The following is a 16,896-nucleotide window of genomic DNA, read 5'->3' on the forward strand; positions in this document are numbered from 1 at the left end:
GGCACAGCTCATATGTTGTCTGGGGTCAGGGTGTGGGTGCGGGAGCTGTAGGAGGTGCTGAAGGCTCTGCTGCTACTGATGGAGACTCAGTAGTCTTCCTCTTCTTCTGAAGCGGCCCGTCATAATCGCCGTATGGAAGAAATGGCTGCTTACTGATGTAGACAGACGTTCGGTCTGTTGGCCGTCTCTCTACACCAGATAGAGCTGCTAGTCTGGTGATCAATGATGGAAATGGAATGTTGTATTTCTATTGTTGGTTCACCTTACACATCGACTCTCTGATAAGGGGAAGAACAGAGACCCTCTTCCCATCTAGAATAGCCCACAGCAGAACTACCATACGGATTTTGATATGCGTGGCATGCGTGCTCGGAAGAATGTAGTCGGCAATGATCTGCTGCCAGATCCTTGCCTCTGGGTTGAGGTCAGTGCACGCAATGCTCAACGGGACTTCCTGCTCTCCCTTGCTGTACTCCCATCTAGCCTCAGGCAGGCCAATCTTTTCTAGGACCACATCTAAGGAAATCTTACTCATTGACACGTCCTTCATTATTTGAGTGTAAGCGTCGCGAGTCGGAGGAATATGGAGAATATCCAAGAGGGCCTCTAAAGTAGTATCAGAGGTGTCCAAAGTGACACCTCTTAGAAAAATAGTTTGGGCATTCCTCTTTAGGAAATTTGCATAAAATTCCTTGACCTGGTGTTCGTTTACTTCCACCGGGTTGAATTTTACGAATTCCCAACGATAAAAATTTAGTCTGTTAATGATCTGATCCGCATATTTCTCAGGCCGGTTGAGCTTTCTCTCATAATGGAAGGCCCGTTTTTCCAATTTCCTATATTGTTCTTGGGCTTCAGCATTTATAAATGTGTCTGGTTGGTCACTTGGAGGCATAGGATGAGGACGAGCCAAAGGGTTGGCTTTCTCCTTTCCCTTGCGGGCCATCCTGAAAAAGACAAAAATAGAGTACAACTCAGGAGAAACAGATAAAATTCACAGGAAGAAGAAGGATATAATCAAACAATTCAAGTAGGAGCCACTAGAGTAAACAAATACTCAAGCAAGGGAAAACATGTATAAAGCAATCAAATGTTCAAAAGAAATATGGTTTCCCAAGATCAAGCAACCTAAGTTTCATATGCATGAGTGATCAAACAATGAAAGCATATATATGTCTTAGGTGCATTTTGTAAGGGAATTGCATTAAAAGAAATTGATTATTGCAATTGTGCCTTGAGGATTGAAAGAGTTTGGAAAGATTGGCACAAAGGGAAAAAATCAGAGTTACGGTGAAAGCATACGCATATTCATGTTTAGCAGATAAGAAATGATCACATATACATAGCTTCTTGTCCAAAGCAAAATCCAATTGAGAAACAGATTGCATTGCTCAAAAACTTAGAGGAACAAGTTGCTATTTTTACGGTCATTAATGTTAAAGATACATGAATAAGCATTTGATCAATTCACATAGAAAGCAATGTATGTACTGCTGCCAATGTCACCAAACAGGTTTCAAAATTTCAAGTTTAATTTCAGTTTGATGTTGGCAAAAAAAGCAGTGGGCAGTCAGTACATAATGTAGTAATTCAGCATGCTATGCACTTAAAAGTACCAAATAGAATGATGAAAGCTATAAATTTCAATCCAATTTGGTTTCAAGAACAAAATCAGCAATGAAGTGCATGGTTGGCAGGTTAACAACCCTAGTTTTTGAAAATCAAATAATTAGTTATTTGTGATTTATTTTAAGAAAATTATTTTACTAATGATAATTAAATAGAGTTTCATGATAATTGGAGTTTAAATTAATTAGAATTCTTATATAATCTTTATTAGATATTTGGTATAATTGAAATTATAATTTTGATAATTGAAAAATAAGAAGAATCGTATAATTTAATTTAAATAAATTCTATTTTGAATGAATTATGTTATTAATTTGAACTCCTAGAAATTATTTTTAGAAATGATTAGATTGATATTTATAAATACTTTAAGTTTACGTCAATTAATATTTATGTATAATTTTTATTATAATTAGTTATTTTATAAATTGAAATTAAAGTCTAGTGATAGAAAAATAATGAGAAGTTATATCATTTAATTTGAATGATTAATATTGAGTTTGAACTATATTTTATAATTATATGATTAATATTTTATTTCATAATTTAAATTAGAAATAATTGATTGAACATAGCAATATGTTGATAAATAATATTTCTAAATATTTTTAATAAAGTACATTTGATTTTAAAATTATCCTACCCTTCAATTTTATCAAAATATCTATACATATCTATCCTTATTTCTTTATAAAATCCTAATTTCTAACCCTAATTTCCCAAATTGGAAACCCTAAGTTACTAATCAGAAATCCTAACCCTCCCCCACTCTCCTCAGTGCCGTCACACTCATCACAAGCGTACAGACTCACCCTTTCTCCCTCAGCTTCACCGCGGCACACACACACTCAGGACACCACACTCATTCAGCCCACACCCATTCTGTCACATACCCACACCTAGTGAATGGAGCTGCACCACGCCCAGTCCACCTCGCCATCGCCGCCGTCATTATTGCCGACGAAGAGGATTTCGTCGTCGCTGTTCAAGGAGGAAGGAAGAACCGCGCGAGAGCCAAGGGAGGAGGGAATGATGCCAAGGCATCATAGGCTAGTTTCACTAGCATTTTTCTGTTAGTTTTAGTTGTTTTATGCATTTTCTTGAGCTTAAAGTAACCAAAAATGGTTAAATGAAGAACAAAGTAATGAACCATCCAAACAATATGATTTTGATGCAAATTCCATGAGTTTTAGTTATATTACTTAAATGCTATGAATAAAAGATTTCTCATGAAATTTTGCAAGACTTTGATGCAATTGTTTGGATGATTTCAGGGAAGAAGAGGCTAAGCAAGGAAGCAACAAAATCAATAAAGGAAGCTTGAATATCACATGTGGAGTTTAAGTTCCAGTTTAAGCCTAAACTGGAGCTTAAACGCCAAAATCATGAAGGATAAGAAATGCTGGGATTGAAGTTTAACCTCCAGTTTGACCTCAAACTGGAGGTTAAACGCCAGAATGAAAAGCCTCACTTAAGGAGTATTCCACGTTTAACCTCCAGTTTGACCTCAAACTGGAGGTTAAACGCCAGAATGAGTATGCCACCCAGGGAGGAGTTCCACGTTTAACCTCCAGTTTGACCTCAAACTGGAGGTTAAACGCCAGAACCAGGAAGAGTACCAGGGACCATTCCACGTTTAAGCTCCAGTTTGACTCAAACTGGAGCTTAAACGTGTTCGATAGTTTTTTCACTCCAGGGTTGCTCTCTCCATCTCCACGTTTAACCTCCAGTTTGACCCCAAACTGGAGGTTAAACGTGTTCGACACCTCCAGGGCCACCATTCCAAGCTTCCACGTTTAACCTCCAGTTTGACCTCAAACTGGAGGTTAAACGTGTTCGACCTCCAGTATGCCTCCACCCTTTTCCACGTTTAACCTCCAGTTTGACCTCAAACTGGAGGTTAAACGTGTTCGACCTCCAGGGCTGCCCTTCCTATCTCCACGTTTAAGCTTCAGTTTAACCTTAAACTGAAGCTTAAACGTGTTCGACTACATGACTCTCCAGGGCTACCTTCTTCCATTTCCACGTTTAAGCTTCAGTTTAACCTTAACTGAAGCTTAAACGTGCTTCTACAAATGGCCTCACTGGAAGTGTCTGGCGTTTAAGTTGCAGTTTAAGCTTAAACTACAACTTAAACGCCACTCTTGAAAAAGGTTTCTGGGCCAAAAATATTGTGATTTAAGTTAGTCTTTGAGCACAATTATTAACTTAAACTTACTTTGGTATGAAACCCAATTGAATATCATGGTTTATGGGATTGGGCCTGAGGGATTGATGAGTTTGAAATCTCATTTATTGAGTCATGTGCCATTATTTGATTATCACTAAGTTGGCTAAATAAATGTTACAGGATTTGGATCAACAACCTCATCAAGATTATGGATCATAAACCCAAGACAAAAGGAAAGCAAGGAGAGGCCTCAAAGCCCAAGAAGCACAACTGAAGCTCAATATAGAAAGTGTATAAATAGGATAGAAGTTAAGTTAGAAAGGACTTTTACTTTCACTTTTAGCTAGTTTCTTCTTCTTTGTAATTGAATTCAGAGCTATGATTCACTAAACCCCCTTTCATTGGGTTAGGGAGCTCTATTGTAATTCAATAAATCAATAATAGTTTATCTTCTTCTTCAATCTTTTCTCTTGAATTTTGTTAGAAAGCTTCTCGATCTAATTCCATTGAGTAGTTGTCTTGGGAAAGAGACTACTCATACTTGGAATCCTTCGGAGCCTTGGGAAAGGAATGGAGGATTCATGCTAGAGAAGCTTTCTCACAGTGGATTGGATTGGGGTTTGGATGGATATTGTGACATGTAATCCTACCAAATTGTGGTTCATGAAATTGTGTGGTATAATCAGTGATCAAGCATCATCTCTTCTTATGAACATTTAAACCAAGGGATTGCGAATTTGTTTGTTTTTAGAGAGCATTGGTGAGCCAAGGAATTGGGATCCAATCATATAAGATTGCCAAGCAAAATTCAATGAATGCATTGGTTGAGGAAGAGATTTACATGTTTTGATTCGGAGATTTCAATATCTCCTAAACCCAATGAATTCCCCATTTCTGATTTCCACTTTCTCTTTACATTCTGCAATTCAATTCTTGCAATCATCCCCATTCCCTTTTAATTTCAGCAATTTACATTCTGCTCTTTAATTCATGCAATTTAAGATTCAGCCATTTAATTTTCTTGTCATTTACTTTTCCCGCCAATTTTACATTCCGCAATTCTCATCTCAAATCTTGATTCCGCTCAACTAGAACACACTTCTAATCCGAATTGCTCACTCAACCAATCCTTGTGGGATTCGACCTCACTCTATTGTGAGTTTTTACTTGACGACGATAACCGGTGCACTTGCCGGAAGGAATTTTGCCGATCGTGCAATTTCCTAAATCGTAGCATAACACGTTTATGCGCATCAAGTTTATGGCGCCGTTGCCGGGGATTGGTTTTCGATTGACAATTCTCAAATTGGAAGCTAACTAGATTGAGCAATTTTCTCTTGCTTTGTTAATTCTGTTCTAAATACTTGTTGAATTTTAATTTCTGCACTTGGTTACATGCTTTCCTTCTTTATGCCTTTAAATTCATGCAACTAACTCACTGACTCACTAACTGTTTGAATTAATTCCTCAATTGAGCTGACCATACTCTTCCATTAACCAAGAGTATTTTACCTGTTTGTGTTTGAGCTGTGTTCTTGTATGACAGGTAGGAGAGGAGAGACATCAACTCCTCCATATACCGAACCGGAAAGGACCCTTCATAAACTTAGAAGGGAAGCAAGAGGGAAGAGAGTAGTGGGAGAAGAGGAATCTGAAGGAGAATCTGAGGACAATTTTGAGGAAGCTCTAGATCTCAACATGGATAGAGAAGTTCACAACCATGAGAGAGCTGATGGAAACAATGCCATTCCTGAGAGGAGGGTTCTTAGTTCATACATAAACCCAACCTCTGGGAATTGTGGTAGTAGCATCCAGAAACCACCCATTCAGGCCAACAATTTTGAGCTCAAGCCACAGCTAATATCATTGGTGGAAAATCATTGTTCCTTTGGAGGAAGTGCTAATGAAGACCCAAACCAACATCTCACAAAATTCCTGAGAATTTGTGACACTGTGAAGTCCAATGGAGTCCAGGAAGATGCCTATAAACTGCTCTTGTTCCCATTTTCACTTAGGGACAAGGCAGCTAAGTGGTTGGAATCATTCCCAAGGGGGAGTCTAACCACATGGGATGAGGTGGAAGGCAAGTTTCTGGCACGTTTCTACCCTCCACAAAAGGTCAATAGGCTTCGATCTGAGGTCCAGACTTTTAGACAACAAGATGGTGAAACTCTCTACGAGGCATGGGAGAGATTCAAGGACTTGACAAGGAAATGCCCACCAAACATGTTCCATGATTGGGTGCAATTGCACATCTTCTATGATGGGCTCTCTTATGAATCAAGGAAGGCTGTAGACCATTCATCAGGAGGTTCATTGAACAAGAAAAAGACCGTGGAAGAAGCCATTGAAGTGATCGAGACAGTGGCTGAGAATGAGTACTACTATGCATCAGAAAGGCACAACACTAAGGGAGTCATGGAGCTGAACCATGTTGATACAATTCTAGCCCAAAACAAGGTGTTTGCCAAGCAACTAGCAGAGCTTACCAGGCAATTAGAAACAAAGCAAGTGGCTGCAATACACACACAAGATCAAGAGGAAGTAGGCATTGAAGGAGGTGATTGGGATGAGGTTAACTATGTGGGAAACCAACAAAGGCAATCATATGATCCACACTCCAACACTTACAACCCAGGCTGGAGAAACCACCCAAACTTTGGGTGGGGAAACCAACAAACCCAACCACAAAACCACAAACCTTACAACCACAACCAACAAAACAATTCCACATACCAAAACTCCAACCAAAGATCATACCAAGCCACACAAAACACTTACCCCCAATCATCATATCATGGCCAAAATAATCAACATACCCAACCTAATCCGAACCAACAGTTTCAAGATCAATTAAACCGGATGGAAGGAATGCTTGCAACCATGAGCCAAGATATAATTGAATTGAAGGCTTTTAAGGAAGAAGTAAATTCTAACTTGCAAAACCAAGGAGCTGCCATCCAGAAGCTAGAAAATCAAATTTTGTATTTGACTAAGCAAGCCCCTGGGACAAGCAGTTCTCATACTGTTAAGGCTATTGCAAGGGAGGAATGTAAGGCTATAACCCTCAGAAGTGGAAAGAATCTAAAGGAGATTTCAAGGGAAACCACAGAGGATGAAGCAAAGGAAAATGTGAAAGACAAGGAACAAGGACAATCTGTTACACCGTTTGCAACAAAAGAAAAAGAAAAAGAGGTCTTGAAGCCTTACACACCTAAAGCACCTTATCCTCAACGTTTGATGAAAAGTGAAAAGGATGGCCAATTCTCCAGGTTCTTGGAGATTTTCAAGAAGCTTCAAATCAACATTCCCTTTGCTGAAGCAATAGAGCAAATGCCACTTTATGCAAAATTCTTAAAAGAATTGATGACCAAGAAGAGAAGCTGGAGAAATGAGGAAACTGTGTTGTTAACTGAAGAATGCAGTGCCATCATTCAGCACAAATTGCCTCAGAAATTGAAGGACCCAGGCAGTTTCCAAATCCCCTGTATTATAGGAGAAGTCATGGTGGAGAAGGCCTTGTGTGATTTAGGGGCCAGCATCAATTTGATGTCGCTAACAATGATGAAAAGAATGAAGATTGAAGAAGCCAAACCAACAAGAATGGCCCTCCAATTGGCAGATCGAACTTTTAAATTCCCTCATGGGATAGTTGAGGATTTGTTGGTGAAGGTGGGAGAATTTATATTTCCTGCTGATTTTGTGGTGTTAGATATGGAGGAAGAAGCCAAGGCTTCAATAATTCTGGGAAGACCCTTCCTAGCTACTGCTGGAGCCATCATAGATGTACAAAAGGGTGAACTCACTCTTAGACTCCATGATGAGAAATTGGTGTTTAATGTATTCAAGGCAATGAGCTATCCATCAGAATCACTAAGGGAATGCATGAGGGTTGATGTAGTGGACATTGCAGTACAAGAAACTTTTGAGGAAACAATAAAGGAAGTGGCAGAGGAGGAGTTCACCAAGGATATTGAAGTTAGTGATATCAAGGATGCTGACACAACTATGTTAAGCAGGCCAGAGAAAGTGAAAGAAGAAAAGGAAGCACCAAAACCTGAGCTCAAAGCATTGCCCCCTAATCTCAAGTATGCATACTTGGGTAGTGATGAGAGTCACCCTGTTATCATTAGCTCGGCCTTGAGCCAAGAACAAGAAGAAGAATTGATCAAGGTGCTGCAAACTCATCAAGATGCCATTGGATGGACCCTAGCTGATTTGAAGGGGATAAGTTCATCCATATGCATGCATAAAATCTTGTTAGAAGAAGATGCTAGACCCTCCATTCAAGCTCAAAGAAGATTGAATCCCGTCATGAAAGAAGTGGTACAAAAGGAAGTGAGGAAGTTATGGCAGGCAGGGGTAATCTACCCCATTTCTGATAGCCCATGGGTTAGTCCCATCCATGTAGTCCCCAAGAAAGGTGGCATAACGGTGGTGCCAAATGAGAAGAACGAACTCATACCCACAAGAACCGTTACTGGGTGGAGGATGTGCATAGACTACAGGAAGCTCAATGAAGCCACCAGAAAAGATCATTTCCCACTCCCATTCATGGATCAGATGCTTGAAAGGCTTGCCGGACATGCTTACTATTGTTTCTTGGATGGATATTCAGGATACAACCAAATAGTAGTTGATCCTAGTGATCAAGAGAAAACATCATTCGTTTGTCCATATGGAGTTTTTGCTTATAGACGCATGCCCTTTGGATTGTGCAATGCACCTGCCACTTTCCAAAGATGCATGCTGTCCATCTTTTCGGACATGATTGAAAAATTTATTGAGGTCTTCATGGACGATTTTTCTGTGTTTGGGGATTCTTTTCCCAGCTGCCTACACCACCTTGCCTTGGTGCTTAAGAGGTGCCAAGAGACTAACCTAGTATTAAACTGGGAAAAGTGTCATTTCATGGTCACAGAAGGAATAGTCCTTGGCCACAAAATCTCTAATAGAGGCATGGAGGTGGACAGAGCTAAGGTGGAAATCATTGAAAAACTACCTCCACCAAGTAATGTCAAGGCAGTTAGGAGCTTTTTGGGCCACGCTGGTTTTTACAGAAGGTTTATTAGAGACTTTTCTAAAATAGCCAAACCTTTGAGTAACTTGCTTGTCTCTGATACACCCTTTGTATTTGATGGAAATTGCATGCTAGCCTTTGAACTTTTGAAGCAAAAACTTTCCTCTGCACCTATCATTGCCCCACCTGATTGGAACTTACCGTTCGAACTGATGTGTGATGCATCAGACCTTGCTATTGGGGCAGTGTTAGGACAAAGGAAAGACAATTTGGTACATGTGATTTATTATGCCAGTAAAGTCTTGAATGCTAACCAAAGGAATTACACAACCACTGAAAAAGAACTCTTGGCAATAGTCTTTGCATTTGAAAAATTTAGATCTTATCTCATTGGATCTAAAGTCATTGTTTTCACTGATCATTCAGCTTTAAAATATTTACTTGCCAAACAAGAATCTAAACCGAGACTTATTAGATGGGTTCTTTTGTTGCAGGAATTTGACATTGAAATCAAAGACAAGAAGGGTGTAGAGAACAAGGTGGCAGATCATTTATCAAGGATACCATGGGAAGAAGGAAGCACACAAGGCACACATGTAAATGAGTGCTTTCCTGATGAACAACTCATGCTAATTCACAAGGCACCCTGGTTTGCAGACATAGCAAACTTCAAGGCCACTGGGAGTTTACCTTTGGAATTTAACAAACATCAAAGGAAGAAATTGGTAAATGATGCCAAATACTTCATCTGGGACGAACCATACTTGTTCAAAAAATGTTCCGATGGCATACTCAGAAGATGCATATCCGAGGAAGAAGGAAGGGAAGTTTTATGGGACTGCCATGGCTCCACTTATGGAGGGCACTTTGCAGGGGAAAGAACAGCAGCTAAGGTGTTGCAGTGTGGTTTTTATTGGCCTACTATCTTCAAAGATGCAAAAGAATTAGTGAAACACTGCCCTGAATGCCAGAAAGCTGGGAACCTGCCAAGAAGAAATGAAATGCCACAACAATTCATTCTGGAACTTGAATTGTTTGATGTATGGGGGATAGATTTCATGGGACCATTTCCCTCCTCATACTCAAATAATTACATTCTTGTGGCAGTAGATTATGTCTCCAAATGGGTTGAAGCAATAGCAACTCCAACCAATGATAATAAGGTAGTCATAAACTTCCTCAGAAAACACATTTTTTGTCGTTTTGGGGTTCCAAGAGCAATCATCAGTGATGGAGGAAGCCACTTTTGCAACAAACCATTAGAGGCATTGCTCCTAAAATATGGAGTCAAACACAGGGTAGCCACACCATACCATCCACAGACAAGTGGGCAAGCCGAAATATCTAACAGAGAACTCAAAAGAATCCTGGAAAAAACTGTGGGAAATTCAAGAAAGGACTGGTCGATTAAGCTAGATGATGCTCTTTGGGCATATAGGACAGCTTTCAAAACACCAATTGGAATGTCTCCTTACCAACTAGTATATGGAAAAGCTTGCCATCTGCCACTGGAGTTGGAGCACAAGGCATACTGGGCCTTGAAACTTCTGAACTTGGACAACAAAGCCGCTGGAGAAAGAAGGATGTTGCAAATTCAAGAATTGGAAGAATTCAGAGCGGAAGCTTATGAGAATGCCAAAATTTACAAAGAAAGAGCAAAGAAGAAGCATGACAGCAACATAGCCCCAAGGAAATTTGAAGAAGGGCAAAAAGTATTGCTCTACAATTCTAGACTGAAGCTATTTCCAGGGAAGCTAAAATCAAGGTGGTCTGGACCATTCCTTGTCACCAAGGTCTCCAACTATGGACAAGTAGAAATCATGGAAGAAAAGTCGCAACGAACCTTCATTGTTAACGGTCAAAGACTCAAACATTACTTGGGAGATGTGGAGGAGAAGGACAAAGTTAAATATCACCTCAACTGAGGAAGCTGACCGTCAAGCTAATGACGATAAACAAGCGCTTGTTGGGAGGCAACCCAACCTGAGGTAATACCTTTCTGCTGTTTCTTTTATTTGTTTCAATAAAAGGGATAAAGTAGTTTCTGTGCATTGCAAAGAATTAAGTTTGGTGTTTCACACCAAACAATGAATTCATGGATTCATAAGTCAAAGGGGAATGTGTGACTCTAAGTTTGGTGTTCCACCATAAAGATCAACTGAACACAACAACCTTTGAATTATGTGAAAGGAACAACTATTCTAAGCAGTCACAGAAATGCTTAAAACCCTTAGTAGCAACATCATTCCAAGATAACTCAAGGATTCAAAGAACACAGAGAAGTAAGTGGGAGACTAAGTTTGGTGTTCACACACCAACTTAAGAATCCGATACTTACCCACACATAGTTGAGCTAACCACTTAAGTGCTTGAGGAGCAAGCAACTTCATTACTCCTTGCAGGAAAGGAAACAAGAACCTTAAAGCATGAAGCAACATTTAGGAAGAAGAAGGAGAAATCAAAGTGTTTCCTGACAACAAAGAGAAAACAAGGAATTTCACAAGGTGGTATTATTCCTTGATAATTCTTTAAAAAGGGTAAACAAAAGCATGCGTGTTCTGGTTTAAACTGTAAATGTTGAATCTTTCTGGAATGTGTAGTTTTTTTTGTTAATTGCTTTGAATAAAGTGAATGCCTAGATGTTTGGATATAACTTCACCTTCTTAAACAAGTGCATGCCATGCTTGTTCTGTTTCAAAAATTAAAGAAAAGTTTGAACAAAAGTAACTTGGCTACATTAGTGACAAATCAAGTAGAATTAAGTGGTGGTATGCATGCTTGATTGTTTAGTCAGATCACTAAAATTAGAGTGTAGAATTATCATTTTTATGTAGAAAGTAAAAATTGTCTATGGATCTTGATGAAAAAAATGTCTTTGGCCATGAAAAAGAAAGAAAAAGGAAAAGAAAAAGCCACGGAAAAAGGCAACCAAAAAGCAAAAAAAATTGAGAAAATAAGCTAGGCACCAATGGTTTGAACTTCTGAGACAAATGCCTGTGGTGTTTATGTATTAAGGATATGCTTGGATGAATAGGTTCTGAGGAGTGTTTCAACACTTGGTAACTTGGGTTAACTAACCCAGGATTATCAACCAAAAGTCCATTATCAAGAGCAACCTAAATACAAAACATTTAGTCACACAAAGAGGTGCTGGGCACCAATGTCTCAAGAAGAAATGTGAACTAAAATGCCTAAAGTGGATATGTGTAGTGCACTGTTAAGAAAAAGAAAATGCCAAAGGCTTGTGCAACACATGACACTAAGCAAACAAGGAGCAAAAGAAGCTCCAAGAAAAAGAAAAGAAAAACAAAGAAGAGAAAAGTGCCAAAGACATAAGAATAACAGGAGGCCATAGCAATTTTTGATGGATGCAATGAAAAAGTGATAATCCTACCTGATAAGTATGAAAAAGTGATGCTGCAACTTTCTGCATAAAACCCTTCTGATGAACTTCAAATGCTTGCTAATATAGCCAATGTAATTACTTTCTGTTCATACTTTCTTCTCAAATAACTCAGGACTTGCTTAGGGACAAGCAAGTATTAAGTTTGGTGTTGTGATGCCAAGGCATCATAGGCTAGTTTCACTAGCATTTTTCTGTTAGTTTTAGTTGTTTTATGCATTTTCTTGAGCTTAAAGTAACCAAAAATGGTTAAATGAAGAACAAAGTAATGAACCATCCAAACAATATGATTTTGATGCAAATTCCATGAGTTTTAGTTATATTACTTAAATGCTATGAATAAAAGATTTCTCATGAAATTTTGCAAGACTTTGATGCAATTGTTTGGATGATTTCAGGGAAGAAGAGGCTAAGCAAGGAAGCAACAAAATCAATAAAGGAAGCTTGAATATCACATGTGGAGTTTAAGTTCCAGTTTAAGCCTAAACTGGAGCTTAAACGCCAAAATCATGAAGGATAAGAAATGCTGGGATTGAAGTTTAACCTCCAGTTTGACCTCAAACTGGAGGTTAAACGCCAGAATGAAAAGCCTCACTTAAGGAGTATTCCACGTTTAACCTCCAGTTTGACCTCAAACTGGAGGTTAAACGCCAGAATGAGTATGCCACCCAGGGAGGAGTTCCACGTTTAACCTCCAGTTTGACCTCAAACTGGAGGTTAAACGCCAGAACCAGGAAGAGTACCAGGGACCATTCCACGTTTAAGCTCCAGTTTGACTCAAACTGGAGCTTAAACGTGTTCGATAGTTTTTTCACTCCAGGGTTGCTCTCTCCATCTCCACGTTTAACCTCCAGTTTGACCCCAAACTGGAGGTTAAACGTGTTCGACACCTCCAGGGCCACCATTCCAAGCTTCCACGTTTAACCTCCAGTTTGACCTCAAACTGGAGGTTAAACGTGTTCGACCTCCAGTATGCCTCCACCCTTTTCCACGTTTAACCTCCAGTTTGACCTCAAACTGGAGGTTAAACGTGTTCGACCTCCAGGGCTGCCCTTCCTATCTCCACGTTTAAGCTTCAGTTTAACCTTAAACTGAAGCTTAAACGTGTTCGACTACATGACTCTCCAGGGCTACCTTCTTCCATTTCCACGTTTAAGCTTCAGTTTAACCTTAACTGAAGCTTAAACGTGCTTCTACAAATGGCCTCACTGGAAGTGTCTGGCGTTTAAGTTGCAGTTTAAGCTTAAACTACAACTTAAACGCCACTCTTGAAAAAGGTTTCTGGGCCAAAAATATTGTGATTTAAGTTAGTCTTTGAGCACAATTATTAACTTAAACTTACTTTGGTATGAAACCCAATTGAATATCATGGTTTATGGGATTGGGCCTGAGGGATTGATGAGTTTGAAATCTCATTTATTGAGTCATGTGCCATTATTTGATTATCACTAAGTTGGCTAAATAAATGTTACAGGATTTGGATCAACAACCTCATCAAGATTATGGATCATAAACCCAAGACAAAAGGAAAGCAAGGAGAGGCCTCAAAGCCCAAGAAGCACAACTGAAGCTCAATATAGAAAGTGTATAAATAGGATAGAAGTTAAGTTAGAAAGGACTTTTACTTTCACTTTTAGCTAGTTTCTTCTTCTTTGTAATTGAATTCAGAGCTATGATTCACTAAACCCCCTTTCATTGGGTTAGGGAGCTCTATTGTAATTCAATGAATCAATAATAGTTTATCTTCTTCTTCAATCTTTTCTCTTGAATTTTGTTAGAAAGCTTCTCGATCTAATTCCATTGAGTAGTTGTCTTGGGAAAGAGACTACTCATACTTGGAATCCTTCGGAGCCTTGGGAAAGGAATGGAGGATTCATGCTAGAGAAGCTTTCTCACAGTGGATTGGATTGGGGTTTGGATGGATATTGTGACATGTAATCCTACCAAATTGTGGTTCATGAAATTGTGTGGTATAATCAGTGATCAAGCATCATCTCTTCTTATGAACATTTAAACCAAGGGATTGGGAATTTGTTTGTTTTTAGAGAGCATTGGTGAGCCAAGGAATTGGGATCCAATCATATAAGATTGCCAAGCAAAATTCAATGAATGCATTGGTTGAGGAAGAGATTTACATGTTTTGATTCGGAGATTTCAATATCTCCTAAACCCAATGAATTCCCCATTTCTGATTTCCACTTTCTCTTTACATTCTGCAATTCAATTCTTGCAATCATCCCCATTCCCTTTTAATTTCAGCAATTTACATTCTGCTCTTTAATTCATGCAATTTAAGATTCAGCCATTTAATTTTCTTGTCATTTACTTTTCCCGCCAATTTTACATTCCGCAATTCTCATCTCAAATCTTGATTCCGCTCAACTAGAACACACTTCTAATCCGAATTGCTCACTCAACCAATCCTTGTGGGATTCGACCTCACTCTATTGTGAGTTTTTACTTGACGACGATAACCGGTGCACTTGCTGGAAGGAATTTTGCCGATCGTGCAATTTCCTAAATCGTAGCATAACACGTTTATGCGCATCAGGGAACCTTTGCTGCATTGCCGCCATGCCTCCATTGCCACCGAACGCCGTCAAGCGCGGAGAGAGAGCCAGACACCGCGAGGAAGAAGCCGCTCGTTGCCCTCACAGTCACTGTCGTTGGGCCTGTAAATCACCGCTGTGACCTATGCGAGAGGAAGAAGTCCGCGACCAGCCTTGTCGCTGTCAGCGCTATGGGTTGCCGTCGCCATCCTCGCGAGCTACCACCGCGTCATCGTTACTGAGCCGCAGCACTGCCGTGGCCGCACTCTGCTGCCGCCGCGTCTCACCAAGCCGCCGCAGGAGGAGGAGCGCTCGCCAGTTCTGCCTCTGCCTCTGGGTTCTGTGAGTTGCCGGAGCTCTCTGCCACCGGGAACTAACATTCGAGCTGCCCAGGAAACCACCATTAGAACCACTACTGTTTTGGTAAGCTCCACCCCCTGTTGCTGCTTCCTTGTCCTACCAATTTGTTTCTACTTTGAAGCTTGTCCCTGAAACTGTTTGTATTGTATAAAGAGATTATTATAAAATTACCATGCCGCCACCGTTATTGGAGGTAGCTGCCGGCTCTATTTGGAGATTGCTAGTGCCATTGGAGTCGCCGGGAACCAATGTTGGAGCCGCTCTTGATGATTCTGATGCTGCTACGTAGGTCCCGAGCTGCTGTGTTGTTGCCAGAGGAAGGGAACTCATATGAAAACGTTACCGAGGCTGCTGCTTGGTTTAATTACGTTGTTAATGCGACATTGAGGTAGGGGATTTATTTCAAAAATTAACAGTTTTAACTTATGAATGCCAATGAGGTTTAGTGAGTAATTGCAAATAATTCATAAATATGATTAATTGATAGGAATAAGCTTGGTTTGAGGTTGTGAAATTTGGGTTAAGTCTGATATTGAGATGATATTCTGGTGTTTCAATTAGTTTATTGAGTTTAGGTTATGGCTGAGAATGTCACTGGATTTTTGTTATTGTGAGTAATTGATTTGACAAGGTTAATTTTGTGACTGATATTGGTTTTTCTGATTTTGATGGATTTGTTGAAAATTCTGACCTATGTGATATTGCTGAATTGGTTGAAAAGTGGCTGTGAATGGTGATTCATTTGATAATACTTGTTAAATTGAAATTTGATGAGCTAACTATTGAAAAGTTGTCGTATTGATAATTGATGAACTGAGTGGGATTTATGTTTGGTTTGGAATTATTGTGATGATGGTTTGAGTTGTGGCTGTATTTTGATTATTGAGAATAAGCGTTTGTTGTTGATTTTAGTAATATGATATGTTAGAATGGCTGTGAAATTGACTTGTGACCGGTTGGAATTGGTTTTGATGCTTGTTAATGTTGATTCGTGATTAATTAGAGTTATGCTTGAGAACTGTTAAAAGATTGAAGTTTGATTACCGAATTATTCTCTTGAAATATGACTTCTAAACCAAAACAGTTACTTTGTTAACAAGTAAATGACTTTGAATTATGAAAAGCTAATTTTTTTGGGATTACTAGTTGATTGTGTTTAATTTTGAAAGGATTTTATGATAAGTGAAAAGTAAATATGAAATGGTGAGATTGGATTGATGGATTAGCAGAAATTGTGGAGTATGATTGATTTGCTAATTATTATGTAATGCGAATATCTGATTGATTGAGAATTGTCTGTTTATAAATAATTGAGAAAAGGGCTGGTGATTTGTTGAGAAAGAGGGAACCCGTAAAGGTGGCTAAGTCCCAGTTTTAGGGGAGGTGCTGCCGAAATTTTATTAAATCTGAGGTTCTTTTAAAAGAGTAAGATTTGGAAAATTATATTATTTGATTTTAATTTACTAAGAAAAGAAATGAACTATGTTTGGAGTTTTATTTATTGAGAAAAAAAAGAATTATATTATTATGAAATCGATTTATCAAGGAAATGTTTCTGTTTTGAGTTTGATTTAATATAAGAGAGTTGTGTTTTGGGTTTGAAATAAAGGATTATCTTTTTAGAAATTTGGTGAAATAATAATATTTGAATTTGAATAGTAAGAGATATGATTTTTGAATCTTTGTGAAGTTAGTAAACTTCAGAAAGAGTTTTATTTGATTACTTCTAATGAAAGGTTATGTTTTGAAAAGTGTTTAATGAATT

The 16,896-nt window shown here is 38.9% G+C and overlaps 1 protein-coding gene and 1 non-coding gene across 2 annotated transcripts; both read right to left on the reverse strand.

The window, feature by feature from the left end:
• Positions 1-247: 247 nt before the first annotated feature.
• Positions 248-946, reverse strand: LOC148552790 (uncharacterized). Its single transcript, XM_088494722.1, has one exon. It carries the CDS (start codon positions 944-946, stop codon positions 248-250), a length of 699 nt encoding a protein of 232 aa, XP_088350848.1.
• A 4,977-nt stretch (positions 947-5,923) lies between these two features.
• Positions 5,924-6,027, reverse strand: LOC148552791 (small nucleolar RNA R71). Its single transcript, XR_015892641.1, has one exon. It is a non-coding gene; the product is annotated as a small nucleolar RNA R71 (small nucleolar RNA).
• Positions 6,028-16,896: the final 10,869 nt, after the last annotated feature.

The sequence above is a fragment of the Arachis ipaensis genome, chromosome B7 (genome assembly GCF_059453495.1).
Source record: "Arachis ipaensis isolate K30076 ecotype BB chromosome B7, ASM5945349v1, whole genome shotgun sequence".
Taxonomy (NCBI): Eukaryota; Viridiplantae; Streptophyta; class Magnoliopsida; order Fabales; family Fabaceae; genus Arachis; species Arachis ipaensis.

Coding starts and splice junctions, on each gene's coding strand:
- LOC148552790 (XM_088494722.1), bottom strand. CDS start 946: ATGGCCCGCAAGGGAAAGGAGAAAGCCAACCCTTTGGCTCGTCCTCAT.